Here is a 23,915-nt window from a genome sequence, read left to right as displayed (position 1 = left end):
TAACAGGGACATGATTTATCTGTGTGATGAAATTCCCTCTCACTCCAAAAATTTTTTTAGATTCGTTATGTTGGTTACACTGGTTTATTTAAATCTCATCCTTGGAAAAGAAATATTGACTATAATTTTGTAAAAGATTCTCTCAAAAGACAAAGTTCTCTTATAAATTTTAAATAAAACATCTAATAATAACGCAATAATCAAATTTATGGATTATAATTAATAAATCGAATTTAGTAAATTGATAGGATATTATTCGTTTGGACCTGACTTTTTGAAAATGCGATGGAATATAGAATTCTCTTAAGAACTATTTTGATTTAACTAACTAGTAGATTGAAATGATTTTGATGATTTTTTCAACATTAAGCAATAATTGAAATATTATAGATTTTTCCAAATTTTTAAATGTTTTTAGCAAATATGTTAATGATTTCTTATTTTATGAGGTTCGGTACCAAACTACAGTGACATCTACAGGTAAGTTTTATACCTAATTTCGAATTAAAAATTTTAAATTATATCAAAGGCAATTATTTTAGAAAAGTTCATCATTTTGAGTTTTAATATAAGGTAAGTAAAAAAAGAAGGATTCAAAATAAATAAACATAAACTATATATAGTATAACAATCAGAAAAACAAATATTTATTACTTTAATTTGAAATTAGAATTGTTACACGAAAGTTGCGTCTTTTCCAGATGTTCATGCCATGGAGGTTAAAAAATTTGCGTAGGTTAACGTAAGACCTTCGGAACATTTAACAAACGGATCTTCCTGCAGTTAAATTTGCATAGCCAGTCGTTCATGCGTCGACACAGTCACGTATTCATGCACACACGAGTTGAGTGTCAATTTCTACCGGTGTTACATAACAATTACTGCACCACGACCGATATCATTGTGTTTCATGCATCCATTAAAATTTATCCAAGTGTTGGTATTTATTAAGGCACGTTATTTAGTATAATTATTCAATTACCATATAAAAAAATGAACTTTTTTGTAAAGAAAATGTCCGTTATTAAAGAAGAAAGCCTTAAAATTTCGTTGATCGATTACTATTATCGAATTCTTTCTTTCTTCAAAAGTTTGAAGCTCGCAATAAATAATTCAATTTGTAATTATCCATTAATATGTTATATTTTTTCTTTTGTTTTTTCAGTTACTATGGTATCTTTCGAGGTGTAAGCAACAATAGAAATTGCAGTTTAGCGCAGCTGCGTGTACTTGAGCCAAGACAATGTAAATAGGTCGCATCGCGAATTGTTCTATTAAGATGGATCACGACACATTGTAATTCGATTTCAACTAGGATGCATCAAAAACATTCGCTATATGTGTCAACGAGATAAAAAATATACTAAGACGCCTTTTAACAATCTACCAAATTATTAATTTAAAAAAAGGAAGGAAACATAGATTTACATGTAAATTTATAACAATGTTTCTCTCTATAAAATACGAAACAGTTGACAAATAAATAACGTATATTACGATTATCAATTGGTTATTCGAGTCACGTTATTAGGTCGATTGGCTTGTTAGATGATAAAAGGTTCCTGTACAATGAACTTTCTATATCATTCCGCATCGGGATCATTTGATAATTACTTTCAATCGACGGTTTCATTTGGTCGGTTGCTGTTGAAAGGCGTCTTCATTATTCGCACGTACAATGCACGAATTATACTATAATAGAGTCCGAATGGTTTCAACAGATTCACGGTTGCACCTTGCTTCTATTATCTGTCTTACTATATTAAAAAGTACGATCATATTCTTTAATATTTGCTTTATTGTCAAATTAAGAATAAGATTATATTCGAACGATTCTAATGTAAAAATTACTTTATAGATACTCCCGCTTTTTAATGGACGATTCTAGTACGACAAAAATCAATCTATCTCATTTTTCGCGACATGCTATTATTTATCTGCAATCGGGTCATCGTAAATATTGCGTCAAAAGCAAACTACTTTTTGATAAAGTGTATCTTATCACATTGATTCGATATCATCCGTGGAGAATTCAATCGAGGTAGAGTACAAGAGATAAAGCTAGTGTTTCCTCTATCCTTTAAATTATGATAGGACAAAGAACGTTGTTTGGGATGTATATCTTTATTACTCCTTTGCCCAGAGTGAATTTGCTATTAAAAGTAATGGTGATAGAACATTATTATCGTCTTGTTGAGCGTCGTAATAAGTCCTCGCCGGCAAAAAAAGATGGAAGGTTTTGAAATATTTTATGCTGTTGCTACTGGCTGCAAACAGCTTCTCTCTTACAAGGTACATTTTCTTATTTGCCTTCTTATTATTAGCGATGCAATCTTTTATTACGTAGAATCAGAGATGTTACGTTATCGTCATTGATGAAAATATATACGCTGGTTGTCCAGCGAAACACGATATCATATTTATTTGCGTTAGTATACTTTCCTTTTTTCCTATTCATCGACACGATAACCGATGACTGAGAAAGATTAGCTCGATCCTTGGCTTCTGTGCTATCAATGTTAACATTGCAATTGCGAATGAAACCTCTGCTATGATAAACTAGATTCTCAGTTGAAATTTCATTTAAAAGTAGTTTACATATTTTCTAAATAATGCAGTCGCTTGATTAAAGGAAATGCATATAAAGAAACACGGACGTGTATTTTAAAAAGTTCTTGTTATATTACTATAATTGCATATCTAGTTTTGTTAAAATAACTCATTAAGTAATTTGAAATTAATCAGTGACTGATATAAGGAAATCTTATTGCATTAGTAAAGCAATTTCTCCAAAAAAAGATAGGAACTTTAGAATGAGCTTTGCCTACGTACCGCATTTTTTCTCCTACGACTTTCTATGCACGTTCCATTAACGCCTACGTAAACAGTAAGCCTGTAATAGTAATACATGCATTCAATTAGCATTAGTCAGCATACGTATTTATTATTACAATGATTTATGATATGAAGCAATATATCTCTTAAACAATAGCAAAAATTGAAGGAAAAATTTCAATTTTATAAAATCTGCATTATTTAATTAGGTTTCTTTTTGTTATTAAAGAACTATTATGAAATGCCATACATCACACATATATAGTGTTTAGACTAGTCCGAAATATAATATTAAAATTAATAAAATTGTATTTGCAAAATGCAAATGCAAACTAATACAATTACTGTTTTTGCATTGTTTACGTTTAAATTAGCCGCGAATATGCTGACCAATCATACGTGTAGGATGCAGAATACGCGGAAAGGCGCGAAGTTTGCCGCGCGGTTCGAAAGTGCGCGAAGTTTGTCGAACAACTCCGACCGCGTTGCAGTTCGTCACAGTCGCCCGGCGAACTCCAACGTGATATGATGGTTTTGTGTTCCTTGTGAATTGTGTTCCACGCTGTGGTGCTATTTGTGTGTACTCTCATTTTAGTTGCCCAAATCAGTGTCTAAAACAGTGTGTATTAATTCCATATAGAACCTGGACCAGCTGAGTCGAAACTAAGAACACCTGTCTCACTTCAACACCTCGCCACCTAAACCTACTTACGTAAGTCCTTTAACTATGATCATATCTTAAGTATCATATAATAATTGTTACATCTTTTGAGATATTGTTATTTAAAGGAATTTCTTATTGTCTGCAAAAATTCAAGAAACAAGTATCGATGATCGAACCGTTATTTGCGCGCTGCGTTACAATCGATAGTTCGATCGAATTGTTTTTAATCGCAATAGAGACTCGTGTTCAGTGTGACAGTTCGTACTTACTCATTCATTCTTTCTTAAATGTTATCGAATGTAAGTAAGTCGAAGTTAAAGCAAAATTAATATTATTATACATGTATATAGCGATAGTGTAAAGACAAGAAGAAATTCAACGAATCAATGAAGCGCAGCTAGCGTAAAGGATTTGATTGTTGCGTTGATGTGTCACGACATATGTATTTCTCCAAGTGGATACGTTTCGCGATAAAAACGCTTATCATGGCGTCGCTCTTTAATCTCGGTATGTAAATCTTCACGCTTCGAATCTGTAGACGATATCGAATATCATAAAGATAATAGAAAAAACTTTTGAACAATCATGACGAAATTATAAAGTACGCAATAAGATTTATGTATTTCAGGAATGATTTTCTTTTGTCTTTGTATAACTAGACTACCTATTTTTGTAAAAATTAATACTTCCATAAACTTAATTGAATAAATGAAATTTTAATAGAAATGCTGAATATTATAACATTATAATAACTATCGTATCTGTAATAAATACTGTACTGAATATTACAATGAATACTATGTATATCTGCTTTAGATATTATGTGCATTTTTGCAATCTTAAATTTCTTATAAATGCATCAAAATCCGTAGTCTACTTATAATGGGTTAATAAATAATAAATAAAATAATAATAGTAACAATTAACGAATTTTTATTAGGAATGAATACTACAAGGTTGATGTTTGAACGTTTTAAGTAGACAAAGATATACGATGTCTTAACCGCTTTTTTCTTTTTTTTTTTTTTTCGTTATGCATGCATAATACGTGACCACTATAGCATAATGTGTAACTTATGCACGATTATTTCGAGTTACGATTCACTGACCTACATGACGTATGTAATTTAGCTGGCCAGATTTCGGGTTCCGTTGATCTTACGACCTTTTTCGTTCGAGTGATCGATTTCTGACATTATGTTCGATTGGCTCGCGCGCAAACACCGCTCGGTAAGCGTTATTTTTATCTTGATGATTATTGCTGTATTTTTTGCGATTACTACTGTCAACCGGAAACGCATATAACATAAACGCTTAAAACTCGTTTGTGGTGACCATTAAACATTTTTTTACTTCCATTTTAGCGTTTGTTTTTTAATTTAATCTTTAGTTGGTATTACGAGTTGAAAATTTAAATTAATTCTTTTATTTGATGTTTATATATTCGTAAATGTGCGTTTTAGTTCTAGTTCTTATTTTATTTCAAAATTTACCCATCAACGTAATATTATTAATTTAGGGTTTAAAAAATATGTGTATAAAAATATAAAATTCTTGTTTAGGCAACCCGTATAGTGTTCTAAATTGTTCTAATTTTCATTTGTAGAGGATATCTGAGCAGCAATCATATAAATTTTGGAAAATATTGGAAACTAACCTTAAAAAATCGCACAATATAGCATGACAGAAGATTATTCAATGAATGACTGGAAAAATAAAGTACCATGTAATATAATATGAAACAAGACGCTACTAATTGTATCCGCCTTTTTTTTATCACACAAAAACGATGACTTTTAAAAAATTATTTTTCATACACAATCGCACATATCTTTCAAAAAGTCTACAACATTATTTTTATTTTTACAAATAGATATAGTGAGAATCACATAAAATAGAAAAAAGATTTACAATAGAGATCTAAGTATATAACAAAAAGTACTTAATTATTTACAGTAATTATATATATTATAATAGCTCATTATAAACATTAGCAGAATTAATTAATTCTCTTTCAATTTTTCTTAATCTTTGTATTTGCGAGGAGTATTTTTGTTATGCATTATAAATATCATAAAAAATCAGTGCAAATTAATTGACTATTCGGCGCTAAAGACAAAGAATTTGCAAATTGTGAACAATTTTTACACCTGAACGGCGTATCTTTATTACTTGAAAATGATTCTGCGTTAAATATCGCGATTCATTGAACGACAACTTATTCCTCGAAAGACGATCCAGATATAGTTTTTCTTTCCTTTTTCGCCAGTTTTATAGTACTCGTTCGTGTTTGTCAGTAATTATGGAAGTATCGATTGGTACTTCCGTGCATTACTTGGAAGGTGGAATCGTAAAATCTACGGGTTATGCTATCCTTAAACGTGTTCCTTGCAGTATTTCGTGGTAACCGGTGCCATGAGCTCGAGTCACGGATGCCAGAGATTCTCAACTATCAACGATTACTTTCTTTTTCCTCCTATGTAATGTTTGATACTATAAAAACAATCAAATCAATTCCGTATATTCAATTTTCTAAAATTATTATGTAACATATTGAGACGCTAATATTATCTTCATTTTTAGGCAAAGAACAGAATGGTTGTGTGGAAGAGATTAAGAAATTCGAATGTTCCTAAAGAAAAATAATATGGAGAGAACTCAGTTTATTTTAAGAACATTAGAAGTTTGATTCCTTGGGAAATGAGGACCTTGTTCACATGTAAAAATAGGAACCTAATAGATCTGTTGGAAGGAGGTCGTGAACAAGGTTTAGAACGTCCAAACAATCTTCTTAAAAACATATTTTATCGATTCCAGTAGCAACTTACATTCGTAAATGGGGAAGGCCACGTGACTCGATTTTAGAGTCAGTAAAAATGCAAAAGAGCATTCAAGGTTTCGATCAGAAACAGAAGCTTAATTTCGTAAGACATGGAGATAAGTTTTTTCTTTCAAAAATGTTCAAGGTCCTTTCTTCGTATGTAGCTTCTCTGTGTTGATTTAGATAAAAGATATGACGTAGATTTCTATCCTTTTTCAGTGAAAGGTTTTTCGATCAGATTCTACAGAATTGTTTTCGCAATATTGATATTGTAACTACATCGAAGTATTTTTAAATGATAAATGATAAAAAACGCTCGAGTCAAGTTAATGTGTTGTATGCATGTATATATAAGCGTATTGAAATGTTATTATAAAATATTAAGATTCTTCTATAATAATTTTACGCTATGAAGAGAGCTACAGATAGGACAAATCTACCATTAACCGAGCTTTCTATTTAGTATAAGTTAGAAGAATTTCGAATTTTAAAATATCTAAACAATCTTATCTTATGAGCCCTTTTTCTAAAAAGCTGCTCAATTATTTTTTTACTTTCAACTCTCATCTTACTTTCTTATTCAGAACTCTGTTATCTCTGTATTTCTCGATTATATAGTCATTTTATATATCATATACAGATAATAAAAATAGATTAATACATTTACTGTGAACACCTATATAAACATTCTTTCGGATCTCGAAGAAATAATCTCAGATCTTAAAACCTATAGCTGTGAGCTATAATTTGTAACAGAAAGTAGCGACGAAAGATATAAAAAAGAAAAACGATCTGATGAATTTTCTTTAGAGAGTGCAAGTTTCCTCTGATGGTTAGATCTTCGTGATAGCGAACTGTGGAAATCGTAGTATTGCACGTTTCGCGATTCGTTTGTGGCGATTTAAAATGGAGATGCTTTTTCTAGATCTACTAATAGCCGTATCTGACAGTTTAATTCGCGATCATTTCAAGAGTTCCCCCGTTTTAAGCGGAAGGGCAACTTGGACAAAGTCAAGTTAATTTGTGACTAATTTACATCGAATCTTAACGCTAACTCATCTTACGCTCTCACATTCTCGACACTGCTCTCTACGCTCAATCTCATTTTTCGATCTACATTCGCAGTTATTCTTTGTAATATTGAAAATCCAATCAAACTTTAATTCTAAGGACGAGCTTTACTTCCAGTACTTGTAAGTTCGCTCATTTTGATAGTTCTATATTGTTTTTATATGTATACATACTTCTTAAGCATGTAAGATATAAAATTATTTTTGGTGGAATTTGAAATGTATCGAATTCTTTGATTCTTCTAGATCAAGTTATTCAATAGACATTTTACTCTAGTTTTGTTAGTGGACTTTTTTGTATTTGTTTATATCTGATTAGCTTTTAAATTATTAAAACTAATATAGAAATATATTTTTTCAGGAAAGAAATATATTTCTATATTTTCCTTGTATCTACAATTATTTCTTAGATTATTTAGGGTATATAAAAGAAGGGATCTATTTAATTTAAGAAAAGCAATGCCTTTTTATGAAGTTCATTTTATGGAATTATCTATTTCAGTGTAATTCACGTGGATCTGAATAGGATTTATTATGAAAGCAGAACGCATTCGGTAGAAATACCTTCTGCACACCTCAGAAATTTACATGGAATCAGTGTACGATCAGACATTGACAAAACGCTGTTCCAGTTACGTGACACGCGAAGCTGAAATTCTGATCGATAAATCTCGACCGTAGTTAACCCACTATATTTATACTAGTCATTAAGTTTCATGAGTAATATAACGTGCCGTTTCTTATATCGGTATTACTAATAATATTCACCATGATTGAATTTGAAAGAAAAAGATCGTTTCATCCCTCAGAGCAATTTAAAATTTTTAAAAGCACAGTTCTCTTAGGTGTACCATTTATTAAATGGTTTCGACCGATCGTCCGAGATTCCAAAAATACTTGGCTGAGTTTTATAGTGTCTGTGCTGCGCGGAGAAAGTCAGAGTACCGTCTCCTCTTCTGTGATACCACAAAATCCTACAAAACCGATCTCTTTTCCTCGTTTTTTACGTCTCATTCCTTAACACGTTCGTTATTGACGTACATGATAGTTGGATTTTTCTCTTTTTAACAAAATTTATCAGACAGTTAAATAAAGCATTGGGCTGCACGTTAGAATAGTCATCGTCAGACTGTGAATATTCATGAAGATTTATATTTTTCGAGTGTGATCGAAGAAAGGAAGCCCTGTATGAATACTTTATACATTTTTAGTTTTTATATTTTCCATGATTGCATAGGTATCCGCTGTTTAGTTATTATTACTTTTGGTGAAAAAGTCGTATATAATAATAAAGAGTCATATATTTTAATAAATACAGTAAATGAGTTAACGAGATAAATTAAGAATGATTCTGAAATTATTTTCCACCTCTGTGTACGATTCTGAAATTATTGTCCACTTTTGAATCAGTGGAATATTTTGATCTGAAAATGTTGCAGTCTGAAAAATTCATGAAGTTACGTTCACTCTTCAGAATTTTCTTATTTCTTATATTTAAGATTCTTGGTTGGGTTTTAGTATTTTTCCTGTTGATAGATACTGTATACTGTAAGCAGTAAAGAGAATGGAGTTGCTAATTCGCCTACAAGGTGATGTTCCGCGAGTTTCTTACTGGGAAGTGCATGATATTTTTGTACTGGTGGCATTTGAGTCGTAGATAATGCGTGAAGGTGCAAATGAACTGACTGTATAAGATCGTCCATGGTTTCTTTTGTGTATTATATAAGCTTGAAGAGTTTAAAGTGCTCAATGTATCTTTAGAATTAAAAATATTGGGATTTGTAAGTCTCAGACTTGAAAATTTAGGGATGAGAATCTTGGAAATCACATATTTTGAATAATTTACAATCTAGAGATTTGGAAACTCAAAGTTTAGGTTTATTAGAAGAATACAAAAAAAAAAAAAAAAAAAAAAATGAAACCTTTATAGGTTTGAAATTGAGAGATTTGGAGTTAAAAAATATTAAAGTTATTTAAAGATATTTTCTACACTCTTGTCACTTTGTTTTATATTTTAAGAATAGCTGGCTAGACCTGACAAGGTAAATAAGCTTTTTTAAAGCTAAAAATAGATTGATGATTTAAATGATACCAACACTGTTTCTTCAAACGATAATGGAGACAAATAATTAACTATACACATACAAAATTCAAATGTCGTCGCGACTGCTTCTGTGTGTGATACTTGTGAATGTCGACATGACAGCATCTACATGTGGTACGCATATTATGATAAACAAGAAATCGATGAATAATGAAACATGTCACATATGACAAAATATATCCCTGATATTTTATAATTGATATTTGTTTTTAGATACATAGTAACTTAAAATTAAAAATACTATACTTATAGTTTTGCCATACTTTTAAATCCAGCATTTACAAACTCGAAACTTCAAAACCTTAAATCTATAGGTCGTAAATTTCTAAATTATAAATATAATAAATTCAAATTCTGAAACAATATATATCAGAGAAGGGACATTTACACCAGCGTATCATTTATCATTAAGGCTGTTTAAAAAATGAAAATATTTTCTGTGTTTTATCATAGTCATTCTCTCGTGTGAAACAGTTTGTTCAATTAGCAAACTGCACCGTCCTTCGGTGCAATTAGTATTATATGTGTGAAAAAAAATTTTCTATGAAAACAGAGAAACTGTTATTGTGTCACAGTTTAAAAAGAGTTCAACATTTGACGGGAGAATCTTTATTAATCTTACACTTGCACCGTTAGTTTGTATTTAAATTAAAAAATAGGTTGCAATAAATTCAGATTACTTGAAAGTGAATGCCATAATTCTTCGTTGGAGATTGTTTGACCACGTTTCTGACGCAAGTCCATCAACGAGCTCCAGATCAGAAATGAACAGCGACTGCAATGAGCTAATTGAACTAATTGCGTTCGTTAGTCGTTGTTCGTGAGTGTTCACGTGATATTTACCCCGTATCTTCTTCTGAAATCGTTACTTACCGATATTACCCGACAAGGATGCGCGATTTGTGGCGCAGGTCTGCCTCTGCTTGGGAAACCGTATGAACCGAATGATTATTCATGATGGAAAAGTTTTTATTTGATGCCGAGAAGGTAACCAGACTGCAAATGAAATATAATTGTATCTCGTTATACAATATGTCTATCATACTTTAATTCATTTATTTATGTTTCTTTTTCTACGAACTCCTCTAGTTCTATTAAAGAAATTTTATTTAACTAAATTCATCTATTTATTTGAAGAATATTTCGATTTGCTAAAGAAGTAAAATTTTAGGTCGTATGGAGAGACGAATGACGATCTTTCAATATTTCTGAAAAAAGTTGGAATATTTTTTTAGGACTGGAGGAAATTGAAATATAGAATTAAAGAAAATTTAGATTATTTTGGTATAGTATGTATTATTATTAGACAACGGATGTTTATGCATTTTGATATTGCTTTGAATGTAACTAAACAAATGGAACCTATATAGAAATTTGTTCTATCCACCAAGTATAACAGTGAACGCTTTACTTTGCATATTTTACGTACTTTTGTATACTACGTGTTTGCATTTCGTATAAATATTTGTACATTTTTAAATCTCCCATAAGTGCACAAACATCCGTAGTCTACCTATTTGATTAGTAGTAAAGTAGAAAAACAGTATAGTAGAAAAAATTCAATTTAAATGACAGTTACAAAAACGAAAAAAGACTTAAGGCTTCGCAACTCGTTAGTTGTCTTTGAGTGATGTTTCCAATGTTGTTTCAACATCTGTTTCCTACCTTTCTTTTCGAAAGTTCTTTTATTTCTCACGCCATTAAATTCGCAGAATAGAAAAGCTAGGAATATCGTTTCGTCGACATAAGCGAAGAACAAACGATCCCAGGGTAGTAAGTCACGTAATTCGACGCAAAGTAAAGAAAGAACACGCGAATAATGAAATTATGCTCGCCTCGTGGTAATTAAGATGCATCATCGAGCAGGGCGGATTACGTAAACTTTACTACATTCTCTATTTTCGTAATGTAGGATTAGACGGCTGGTTAACTGGGTTAACGTAACACATTCTGTATATTATCCAAATTAATAAGAATGTCTCGAATAGAGAAATTTTCACAGAGCGAAATGCTTATTTATTCTGCCACGTAAATAGTATTAGACCAAGTAATAAGTTCATTTGCGTTTTTCTTTTGTTTTTAACACGTGATCATCGGTGGCTCGTGTTTTACTATATTTTCAGAATGCATAAGTATAAATATAATGGATCTTTTAGGTAAACGCATTCCATAATAGTTTAACACACTTTTAACATTTTCAAAAATTCCTATTCTCCATTGAAACTAATTTCATATTCTAATTCCTTTAGTGGTGTACTTTAATAAATCGAAACAGATGTTAATTCTTTTTAGCATTACAAATCTTGTTTTTCCTTCCGTTAACCGAATAAACGACAGATGTGTGGATATCCCAGTTCAATAGTAATTAACCCAGGACTTGTTTCTGTAACCATTACTACTCAATAGTGGTCAATTGGTTCGATTTAAATCGACAATTGGCATACCCGAGCAACTCGGTCTCTAAATCATTTCCCTCTTATTCATCTTCGTTGACAGATGTCTTAGTCTCTTCAGGTTGTCTTTTTCAGTTCAACATCGAAATCCATCGAATTCACATTTTACTTGGTAGCATGCTGGAATTTGTTATTTTCAGTAGATAATACAGTGATAACAGAGCAATGGTGTCAAGATAGAAGATGTTTATATAACAAGATAAATAAAAATACAAATTTCCTCCTAAGGTATTTTAAATTAAGGCCGCGAGGAAGCGAAGATTTCTTTAATATAAAGAATGATAATCTTTATGCAATAATTTTTCCAGATAAACTATAGAAGAGGGAAGATATTTTTACTAGAATCTTATAAAATGAATAATAGGAAGAAGAGGTTCGATAATTTCCTTCAAATAATCAAGAATAGTCGTGAAGAAAACATCACTCTTCAAAGAATTATGGATATTTTCATTTTGAAGAATAATGAGAATTCAATTGTTGATAAGTCGATCTGTAATGGAAGTTTGCGTAAAATAAGTTCAACTTACTGTGGCCGTTTATACATATTCCCGGAATCAGGTCTGCGTAATATGTTAAAAATAAATCTGGACTTTATTCACGATGCGCGATGTTTTCGGTGCTGTTACTAGATTAAATTGCTCCCGCTGTTTGACAGTTACTCTCTCCATAATTATAACTGTATCGTTTAATATACTAATGCAGTTACCACCTATTCTGGCAGAGATCGCTCGATAAGATCATTGACTTTCCAAGAAGAATATTACTCACTCTTAGTTAACTTTTTATTATCTCGATTGGTTTTATCTGAAAAACACAAACATTCTGATAATTAAGTAATTCTGGAACGTTTATCTGTTTTTCTACCATCTTAATTCCCTTCAACCTCCATTCGTAATTCATCGAAAATTTTTGAAGTAACTAAAATGCTCACTATTGTTCTTTATATTTTTTAAAATTTATTCGTATCAATTTTTTTTTTTTTGTTTCACTTCACATTCCATTGACAAAGATTTTAAAGTGATTGAAATTAGCCACTATTATCTCTTTCATTTCCCTAGATAATTTTTCTTTACTTCCTACAAATTATTTCCCAAAAATATTCACTGTACCAAAGAAATAGAACCATAATTTTGTCCGTACAGTATCTCATTTTCAGTCTTGGAGAAGTGCACACGGCGTTCAAATAAAAATAACCAGGTTTGTCTTATATTTTTAGGCGGACGAAGTCGCGAACGAGAGGATGACGAGAAATCGGTAAATCCCGTTGCGACGTCGCGACAATTTCACGCTATCAATCGAGACAAAACCCGAAAGCCTGCAAAGGGAAACGCGGTGAATCATGTCGCAATCGAGACGTCCTAGCGTTTCCATCCACGATTATCCGGAACATTTGAATCCGTTCAGCGATGACATCACCAATGCGCAGCCTTACTTTTATCACGATGGGAAGACCAAGGACTCAAAACACAAGTTCTGGACATTTGGTAGAAGCAGGAAGAAAAGGTCGAATAGCTTCTCCATCAAAGGCACATGGTACTATTACGTTTTACTTCTACCATAGCATGCTTAAAAAATTCTTTGCTTGAAACACTAGAAATATCTGGCTATCCATATTCTTTTCTTCATATTTCTTTATTATATCTTGAAAAGAATAGCTGAAAAATAATCTTCTATTATTTGAAACAAACAATGTTGTATCATTATTGTGCTTGAATCTTCATTTTTTAAATTCATGGAAGCTCAAAATGATCCGGCTGGTTTTTCTGCTAAGTTACTTTCGTTTCTAAGAATAAATTAACAAAATTTATTGTTAATAAAATATAAAAAATCTGCATTTATATGGAAGATATAGAATAGAATGAACTTTTGGAAGAGAAAAGTGATGCAAAAGTAGAACTGGTGACTCTTTCCTAAGAATAAGATTCTATTTCTAGACATTACATATAATAATATCATTTTCAATATGACGAGATATCTGTTTAATTCGAAAGTTACATCATATGTTGCAGATTTTTAGTGAAGTGGGGACTCGTCAAAAAACAAAATTCCAGTAGAATTTAAACGATCCTGCGTTATTTATTAGAACTCTACTTTTGAAATAGTGCGTGGAATTCAAATATAAATTGGGAAAGGTTCGGCCAGAAGTTTATTGAACTTGAACTTAGCATCGCAAACGAAATGCACGCGTGAATCGTATGCGGTTAGATATCTGCATTTGGCTGTCATCCAAAGAACATAAATAAGAAGGAATCTAACGTAGTAGACTAGACAATCGACGTCAGGTTGTTTCCCGTCCAAAAGGTCTTTACAATTTCTATTTGAGGCTACAATCGACGCACATTTACTGCGTAATTAGATGCTCACAAATTGTTCATTAAGTTTTTCCTCGTTTACAACAGCTTTCCTTTGCTTGAAAAACATTCTGTAGTCTTTATGAGTTTTTATAATTTCTCTTTATAGTTCGTGGAAACTGAAATGTTAAATTTAATTAGCAAGGCAATTTTATCTAAATTATCACAAAGGAAGTATGGATAATTATAAAGTGATTTTATAATTTAGAGATTTATATTGTCAGTTTAAATGAAATGAAATTTTCCATAGGAAGACTCTTTGGTACATGTAATTGATATTATTTTAGTATCAATGTTATAAATACGTATCAATGACTTGTTACTTTTATCAGATGCAGGATAATCTAACTGAAGCTTAAAATAATAGTACGTTGAACTTTGAAGTGCAAATTTATTTCAAAGCTTGATAGAAAGGAATAGAAAGTTCAATTTTTCTTACGCGTTTCATATATAATGTAGTTTACGACATCGCGTGGAAAATTCAGTAGCCTATCGAGGCCATCGATCTCCTGCAATTTTTCTTAAATTAAGCCAATATTACCCAGCGTTATTATCTTAATTTCACTTTTATGAAATCCACTACAGCATTAGATATCGATCTAGTGTGCTTTTTCTGGACTTTATTAATCTCTATTCTTGATCTAATCTAATTTTATGACCCAGGCTACAGCCTAAAGAAAAATTAGTACGCTTTTTAAAATTAATTTGAACTATATTTAGATATAAATTTCTTTTTCAGGAGGAGATCGAGTTATTCCTATAAATATCATATGTGAGAAAATTCACTCGGAAATTTTTCTTATTGAAAATTCAAAATCAAAAAGCTTATGTTACTAAAAGATCAAAATTGTCATTTTTTTAAAATCCTGATTAGAATTTTTTATTATCAGAAGACCAAAGTGGAGTTCGGTTCATCATCGAAGAATTAAAATTAACATACATCATTTTTGATCACAACTTCCGTTTCATTCAAAAGCAAACAACTGACATAATTTTCTAAATAAAGTTAGGACGTTATTAAACACACATATTGGATATTACATGTCGATATTTGGTCAATTTATTTCCATGAAAAGGTCGAGGAAAGATGTGTCAGAAAACCTATAAATCATCCAAAGGATAGTCTGCTGGTGACCCACAGAAACTTAGATAATGGCATGGATCAGCTTTTGTATGTAAGCTATTAATCATTTAGCGGACAGGAGTCAGCAATTATGCTCAAGTAATGAACCATGAAACGCTGTCAGTTATAATATCGATTTTTCTACTTTCTTCCAATGGCATATTAATTTTTCCTTCGATACATTCAATGCTTTTCTTTATAGGCTTGTTCGCTTGGAATTTTGCATGGAATATTTTGAATAAAAACCCGTCTTTAATTTGCGAAGCGGTGCCTCCTCCTATTTTCGTTAGAAAGAAAGAGTTCCGGTCTGATTGCTGATTAAAATCAGCTGAAATTTTAAATATCAGCGTTGTTGATCATTAACATTGGGATCTTCAAAGTTTCAATACCTTTTGCTTTAATAGATACACTCATTTCTTTCTCTTTTTCATTCACGAGAAAAGTTGCTTTATATTAATGTCCTTGATTCTTGTGGTTTCATGCTGGAGTCAAATACAAGGAATATTTGAAGTTTCAGAAAAATGATTTATACTTTTATATACATTTATACACAGTCTCATATAAATCTATATCAATTAAGATCTTATTCGTTCGAATTGAACGTTACTGTGTAATAAACAGAAATTCCTCGCATACTCTAGATATAGGAACGGAAAGAAAATCTTATCCGTCGACTTTCGTAATCTGTCATACCAAAGTTGCTGAAGCGTTTCTTTGACCATGAATCAGTCTTTGAATTTATCTTAGCGAAGGAACAAAGCATAGAGAATGAATATCTTTATATACCTACATAACAATTTCTTTCTGATATATCATATTCAAATTATAACTGAAGGAGAATCTGAAACAAAATATTCGATTTGATGTTCGTCTTAAAATTCATCTGTGGGAGCCAGCAAAGATTTAGATTACGTTATCCCATTAAGAACCAAACAATAAATAAGGATATAATTTAATAAGTTATGAAATTGAAGAAATAATATATTTAAGATTTGAAATACGTGACTGAATTCAAATTTTCAAAATATTCACTTGCAATACTATGATTTTCAGTTCATAGCTACAATACCTGAGTGTTGAAATCGCTAAAAGATATGACGTTGCTGTTATAGACACAGGAAGTACAAGAAGAAAAGATCAAGAAACGGCACTTAAATTTGTTGTTCGTCATCGTCGTAGTGAATGTACACACCTCTTAACACTTACGACACTGATATTCTCAGCGTTGAATAAAATAAGAAAATGATATTCTTGACGTCAGCTCATTATACGTATGACAACGCTTTAACTCGATAGTTTACTATTCGTCGTGGACTCGAGACGTTGATTGACAAGTTGATGATGCTAGTCTATTTTATGCCTTACTTTATAACTATCCTTGTACTAGTTTGATTGCGATTATTGTACAAATATATTTATTGCGAAATTGGTTCACGTATGTCAGATCGAGGATTTGTAATTAGAGATCGTAGAAATTGTGATTCATAATATATAATAATGATAGTTATTACAGAAGAAATCTATCTTCTGAGGAAGTAGATACAAAAGCAAATCAGGATGTTATAAGATTAATTTAAAATATTAAGATAATTTGTCGACATTTTTTTCATTGAAAATCTTGTTATCAACGTTGTTTGCTAAGTATGAGAATATTAGCAGAGATTAGAAACTGTCCAACCTCCTGGTAGCTATCGTTTGTAATTAATATGTAATCGAAATTATATGGAGGTAAATGGAGGAAAAATTGCTAGAACTGGTAGATCTTCGTTAAATTTAATCCATCCTTATTAAGCGAAAAGGATAATTGCGGTCTCAGTCTTGAAATTTTTAATTGAGAGTAATTGCGAGATGTGTAGTTTAAGGGGGTGTCCTGAATGAACTAAAAAACTTCGTCAAAAAGTTTATTTAAATAATTGTTGTAGCACCCTAAAGTTTATTTTTTATAAAACACATTTTTTCTTTAAACCCGCCAAAATTTTTAATTTCACACTATTTTCTGCGTTTTTTGTAGTTCATCGAGAAGAAAAATATATAATAATTTAATCCTTTTTTGGTTTTTTGTTTCGGTCAAGAATTACGACATGGATCTTTCCCACCGATTGAAAACTGCAGTCCATGAAATAGGCTTAGAAATCTGTAACAATTTTTTTTACTTTAAAAAAAATTTTGTTGTATTCGTTAAATATATATAAAACCATACCTCAAAATTCAATAACTTCATTTCTTTCTTTCCCTTCTAAAAAAATCACAAAAAGGCGCTGTTTTAGAAAATTGACAGTATAAAAATGTGACATAGATCTCTTAATACGTTTGAATATAAAGTACAATACGCACCGCGAATACTAATGGTTGTAAATCTGTTTATTTCATTACATTAGTCTGCATTGTTTGCTTTCAGGAACGGGCTATTTGGCAAGCGGAAAGACGACAAGTTAGAAGCTCAGGAAAAGAGGTCCACGATTACCACAGGTTGCTATCAAAACTCATATCATTAAAGAAGAAAATGCAAAATAAAATTAACAAATTATAAATTAAAATGCTGTAATAAAAATGTTAACCCATAACAAATTTCTGAAAAACGACTTCATGAATGGTATTATAGCGTCTTAAGAGGTTTATACAAGATTGTCATTGTAATTTCAATGAAATATTATTTTTATTTTTGCTTAAAATATACTTTCCTAATTTTAATACTCGATTTTTAACAGTTTCGTCCACTTATAAAAGAGAACCATGTATCAAACCGATACCTGTACCGCAGCGTGTACCGACAAAAGATCAGCAGGAATTCGATGAAGCTCTTGGTACTTTAGCCAGAAGAAGAAAATACACTTTAGATAATTCTTCATCGAGATACAGTTCGAGCTTGACTGTTAACGGTGATCCTGCGAGACTCTATGATGGGAGTCCGCAGGAAACCACCACATCCATTATGGGTGATCTCACACCGAAACCACCAGCTCGAAGGTGAACATGTTTTACGTTGTCATATACTATTTTTAATATGCTTCTAAATTCCATTGTCATTTTGTAGAAACTTTCTTTGAGCTAAATGTTATATTTATTATATGTATACATTGCTTAAAATAAATTAGAATACCGCTACTATGACTCTCGCTTCTGTTGCGTCAACTAAATGAACAGAAACGAGGAAGTTCTATCGGCTTCAAAAATAAAAACTGTTCCACTTTCTGATAGCCATTGTTTGTAATTAATAACTGATTGAAGTTGAATGAAGTTAAAATGTTGTATATTTATCGGGAATATTCTATAACTGATAGATCTTTGTTAAATTTAATCTATCTTTATTGGGTGGAAGAAGTAATTATTGTCTCACTTTTTAAATTCTTAATTTGGAATAATTTCAGGATATGTGATTGATATTGATAAAAGTTGACTACATGACATTAGCATACATATTAATCAAATTTTTGGACGTAGGTTTGGTCAGACAAGTCCAAAGCCGACAGACAAACTACCAGCGTTAAATTTCGAGAACGAAAGTCCAAGGGAAAACGGAAGTGTGACTCTCCGCGAAAAAGTGCAGGAAAGAACACCTGTTCCCCCTTTGTAAGAATATAAATCTAATACTATATTACATTATAATTATTGAACTGATGAAAATGATTTATTACATTAAATGTATTTAATTTTGTTAGGCGAAGATTCGGTAATAGGTCGTCACAAAGGGTGAACGCGAATACTTTGGATTCAGAGGAAGAAGCGAGTCGATCGGGCGATGTAACGATTTGCGACGAGAATGAGAACGTACCCGGGGATTACATGTTTAAAAGATATTCTCAGGATGCGGTTAGAAAGTCGAATCTTTCGATAAACAGCTGCGTTTCTGTCGGAAGTACGATGAGCACGCACGGTCGTAAAAAACGGAGAGCGCCTCAACCACCACGGCGACCAGAGAATATGGAAACAAACGAAGTAAGCCAGTAAATCTTTCAAAGAAGGGAATCATTTAGAGAAGAATTAATTAGAACATTATTAAAATCCTTATCTTTCGTTGCATGTTTTGTAGAAGGTTCCTGAAGAAGCTAACATAGAACTACAGATAGTGGAACCGATGGACATAGCGAGGGCTACTGAAAACATAGATGATCTGACAAAAAAGAGTAAGGATTTAGACGAGAAACTTAGCGAAGTGAAAGAAAAATCGCAAGTGTCAATTCCGAAAGGCGTACAACCATCCGAAGAAGCTGCAATAAAAAATAGTTCGACAGAAGTTGTGGAAATTAATACAGAGATACTAAATAAAGAGAACACTTGCACTGAGAAAGAACCAAAAGATGTAGGAATAGAGATAGCAGAACGAAAAAGCCCGACTTCGGAGGATCAAAGGATTGCCCAGAAAGAAGACTTTAAGAAACCTGTTAAGAAGGATGGGGAAGAAATTCAGGTCGAGTATCGTAGAGCTTCTCAGGGAAATATAGAAATAATTAAAGACATCGACCAAGTGAATTCATTGTCAGAGTTAGATAATGTCTGTCTGCAAAGGAAAAGTTCTTCTAGTTCGTTGTCCAGAAGCAGCAGTTTCTCTGTGAAAGATGAGATAGAGAAAATCGAAAAGCAAATAAAGGCATTAGAAACGAGAAATGCTTCTAAGGACTCGTCGGATGAGAAGAATAATTTGCAAGAAAATGTGAGACACTCGATCCAGGAGAACCGTAGGCATTTCTTTCAAAATATGGTAGATAACGAGAATGACAAAGGTGCAATTAAGATAGAGTTTAAAGAATTGCCAAGGGAACAGAAAGACATTCACGTGGTAAGACTAAACGGCTCGCCTGTTCCTACAATAGCGCCTAGAGAGCCAGTAAAAGTTATTGAGCTTCACATTTCTGAGCCCATAAGACAAAAACCGGAGATTCTTGAAGATGTGAATCCGATTCCAAAACCCAGAAGGCACAGTGCTTTGACTCGGAACGATTCTCAACCTACCATAACTTCAAATGAAACTAGAAGGTACCTCGAACCGACCAGAGGGAAGTCGTTTTAAAGTTTGTATTTTTAACGGTAAATTCTTGTAGGGAATTGTACAATCTTTTCGGTCTCTAAATTAAACAGAAGAATATGTATCTCTGTTGATCTTAGTCGATATATATTTTCAAAGACTGTATAAACATTGTGTACACATGTGCCTTTATTTAATGCTTTAAAATATTTTCTGACTGTTTGAAGTATCTTTAGGTATGTCTTAGGTGTAATTGTCACATGAAATCTGGTTTCTAGATAGCTATAGGATAGGGTTATTTTTGAAATGTTTCTTGAACGGAATATGTTATTCTTCGAGATACTTCAAAAGGTTACACATATTTGGAGCCTTATTACTACAGAGAAGAAGCCTTGATAAATTATGTGATCATAGCTATTTCTTGTTTATTTAACACTTTTGTTATTTATTGATGATTTATTGATGAATAAAGTCTGAAAACTATACTAGGTCTGTGCTATTCCTTCTCTATGAGAAACGCATGTTGATAATTTTATTTAAAAGGATTCAGAATTTTTTGCCTCTATTTGTATGATTAATTTTTCTCAAGGACGATGAAATTTAATCACTAGTTGATTCGAGATAGAGAAAGCTTTTATTGTTACAAATTGTAAATATTAATTTAGTACATTAATGTACTAGTATATATAATTTACAAAACAATGTTAATGTATAAAAAAAAAAACAGAACAAAACAAAAAGGCTTCTAAAGATCTCGGATTCTTTTTTCTTTGTACCTTATGAACCTCATGATATTTGTATTCACTGTAGACACTATTGCAACATTGTCTCCTAAATTTTTCCTTTGTTGTCTCATCTATAAATAAAATATAATTATAACAACGAATTCAGGATATATGAATCCTATAGTTTTAAATATTCAAGTTGAAGGCAGAATCGCACCTTGTTCTTAAAAAGTGGTGCCAGGACGTGTAACTTTTCTACTAATTTAATTTCACTTGCTAACTGATCGCTATCGTCTTCTGCATATATATCCATTATTGTATCTAAGGATTCTGCCATGATCCAAACCGACAACTCCGTCTTACAAATGTCTAATAAAAACGTAGACACGTGCTGAAAAAATATTAATGTAAGAGATCATTTATTGTTTAGCCCAATAGAAATCTATTAATCTTACCTTAATTAACTCGTGAGCTTCGGGAGTATCATTGTTCATTAAAATCAAAGCTAAAGTACCTAATGTTCGTATCAAATTCACGCGGACGTTCATATTTGGACATTGACGCTCTCCGTTTAGCATTGGTTGAACGTCAGCCAGTGTTAACCGATTAAAAATGTTTGCTTTTTCTTTTGATAACCTTTGAATAGCTGCTCTCATAGCTGCTGTAGCAGACTCTAATAATTCAATATCGTTTGGGCTTGTATCTTTGAAGACAACTGTTCCAATGTCCATCCACATTCTAATCTTAAAAAGAGCACAAATTAAATAATTTTATTCCAACAATTTGGATATTATTTGTTATTAAATTTTGAGTATTGTACCCATATATATTTTCCATGCCACCAAGTACATCGGCTTCTAAAATTGACATCAAGTTATTTAAACATAAATAAGCTGTACATTTTAGTTTATGAACTTGTTTTAAGATGTCCTTTCCTTCCTTATTTTGTTGTAATATTTCTATTGTATCTTCATCCACAAATCTAGTTTTATCCCATACTTTACTTACTATGTTACAAGTATTAAATACTTCCACTACTTCTAGTGGGAGAGAGAAGATTTTGTACAATTTATTATCCATACAAACATCATCTATACCTCCAGTCTCACAATCTGAATCTTCCAGATCAGATTCATTCTCATTTTCTTGATCTTCTGAACATAAGTTAGCTAAAATCTCTAGTGCTTGTTGCTGTGCATCAAAAATCCTTCGGTTTTCTTGTACCTTCTTCTTTGCACTGCTTGAAAAAGCATTTTTTTCATGAGGTAAAATTGAAGTTAAATTGGATAATAACTGTTTACAGTCAATAGAAAGTACATTAGAAAGTACATTTATCACTTCACACACTACAGTTATAGAATTATTTTCCGTATAATTAGTCAGATTAATCAATAAGCCACTTAGGGCAGTTTTAAAACATACTACTTCAGAAATAGTAGTATCCTTTATTTCTGCATTTAACAGCTGAATAAGCATATTTTCACAGCTCTGAAGCTTTCTAGCAGCAATAGGATTATTTTCTGATAAAGATAATAAACATTGCATTGTAACTGTTGCAATTTCTATGCCATAGGAAGTGATATCAAAAAATTTTATCAGAATAGGAACAATATCCTCTTCGTTACAACATTTTATAGCAAATTCACTGTGTTCGCATAGCGTCCACAGTAATGTGACTGCTTGGATAAAAGCTTCTCTTTCATCAGTTGTCTTGCCTTTCCCATTATGATCAACTTTTGGTTGCCAATTTGTATAATACTACAAATTATATAAAATAACATTAGTCTGTATTATAGAATAGAATAGAATAGAAAGAAATAAACATTCTTTTAAACTTACTTGCGTCAACAAAGTACACAGTGGAGTCATAATATCATCTTTCAATAAACTTGTATGTGCTTCTGTTTTTCCATTATCTGCTACATATCTTAAAGCACTCGCACTACAAGCTCTTATAACTACATTCTTATCAACAAGTAGTGGACCAACTAATTTAGCAATTTCACTTTTTGCAATCTGCACAGCAAGTGCTGAATTGCATGACATTAATTCAATTGCTTGCAATCCGGATAATTTTTGCTCCAGATTAACAGACTTTATCTGTAACATTAATAAATTCACAGTTAATTTTATATATAAAAAAAATGGAGCAGTAATATCTTATGTAAGATAACCTCTTCGTATACTCTCTGTAGAGCACGTTCCCGATCTTCGTTCGTAACATTTTCAATCTCTTCATTTTCAAAATCTTTGACAGACACAAGTCCTGTAGGATTCTGCTTATGGGGTCTACTTCTTTGTCTCTTTTGTTTTCCCATTTTTTACTAATTTATTCTTATTAATATACAAATGATACAAATTATTTATAGGTTAAGTTTGTTAAAAATGAACGTATTTTAGTTCTATTTTTATCTCTCCTTTCATTCAATAATTTCACCAGAAACGAAAAAAAATTTTAATTATTTTGTTTCTTATGATTGATTATGTTATCAATATGTCTCATTGGTATAGTGAATTTCATGAATGAATAGAATATCTATACTTTTTTTAACACATATTTATGTCGATGTTTTTAAAGTGAAGTAGCAAGAAATTACCCATAATTCTTTTGGCTTTTATGCGAAGCATGCGCATTGAGCAGTTACATTCACGTATCAATATATGCAAATAAGAACAAATTTTTTAAAAGGTTATATTATCATAAAATAAATGTCTATATAGTATCTTTAATAAAAAATACATACTAGAATTGTTCTTTCGTAACCACCGTCTTTAAATTTCTATGACATTCAATTCTTATAGTAAT

The 23,915-nt window shown here is 31.5% G+C and overlaps 2 protein-coding genes and 1 long non-coding RNA gene across 3 annotated transcripts; 1 reads left to right on the top strand and 2 right to left on the bottom strand.

Annotated features, from left to right (window-relative positions):
• The first annotated feature begins 3,310 nt into the window (after nt 1-3,310).
• Nucleotides 3,311-21,137, top strand: LOC132913556 (uncharacterized). Its single transcript, XM_060971983.1, has 7 exons — nt 3,311-3,547; nt 13,164-13,480; nt 17,820-17,890; nt 18,130-18,388; nt 18,863-18,991; nt 19,081-19,357; nt 19,452-21,137. Exons 2-7 carry the CDS (start codon nt 13,287-13,289, stop codon nt 20,427-20,429), a joined length of 1,908 nt encoding a protein of 635 aa, XP_060827966.1. The 5' UTR covers nt 3,311-3,547; nt 13,164-13,286; the 3' UTR covers nt 20,430-21,137.
• LOC132913558 (uncharacterized) lies at nt 10,088-13,165 on the bottom strand. Its single transcript, XR_009659411.1, has 2 exons — nt 12,475-13,165; nt 10,088-12,067 (listed from the first exon to the last, which is right to left on the bottom strand). It is a non-coding gene; the product is annotated as an uncharacterized LOC132913558 (long non-coding RNA).
• On the bottom strand, nt 21,000-23,725 carry LOC132913555 (HEAT repeat-containing protein 3). The gene is made up of 6 exons (XM_060971982.1): nt 23,284-23,725; nt 22,949-23,209; nt 21,930-22,867; nt 21,565-21,847; nt 21,327-21,500; nt 21,000-21,240 (listed from the first exon to the last, which is right to left on the bottom strand). The coding sequence occupies exons 1-6, from the start codon at nt 23,425-23,427 to the stop codon at nt 21,130-21,132; spliced, it is 1,911 nt and encodes a 636-aa protein (XP_060827965.1). The 5' UTR covers nt 23,428-23,725; the 3' UTR covers nt 21,000-21,129.
• Between the last annotated feature and the right edge of the window lie 190 nt (nt 23,726-23,915).

This window comes from Bombus pascuorum, chromosome 13 (assembly GCF_905332965.1).
Source record: "Bombus pascuorum chromosome 13, iyBomPasc1.1, whole genome shotgun sequence".
NCBI classification, from domain to species: Eukaryota; Metazoa; Arthropoda; class Insecta; order Hymenoptera; family Apidae; genus Bombus; species Bombus pascuorum.
This window is presented reverse-complemented; position numbering and strand designations above follow the sequence as displayed.

Excerpts from the sequence above, each read along its gene's own strand:
- LOC132913556 (XM_060971983.1), top strand. The coding sequence starts at position 13,287 with ATGTCGCAATCGAGACGTCCTAGCGTTTCCATCCACGATTATCCGGAA. Across the intron at positions 18,389-18,862 it reads CCGAAACCACCAGCTCGAAG|GTTTGGTCAGACAAGTCCAA; the intron begins GTGAACATGTTT and ends TTTTGGACGTAG. Across the intron at positions 18,992-19,080 it reads AGAACACCTGTTCCCCCTTT|GCGAAGATTCGGTAATAGGT; the intron begins GTAAGAATATAA and ends TAATTTTGTTAG.
- LOC132913555 (XM_060971982.1), bottom strand. The coding sequence starts at position 23,427 with ATGGGAAAACAAAAGAGACAAAGAAGTAGACCCCATAAGCAGAATCCT. Across the intron at positions 23,210-23,283 it reads TACAGAGAGTATACGAAGAG|ATAAAGTCTGTTAATCTGGA; the intron begins GTTATCTTACAT and ends TTAATGTTACAG. Across the intron at positions 21,848-21,929 it reads GGCATGGAAAATATATATGG|AATGTGGATGGACATTGGAA; the intron begins GTACAATACTCA and ends TTTTAAGATTAG.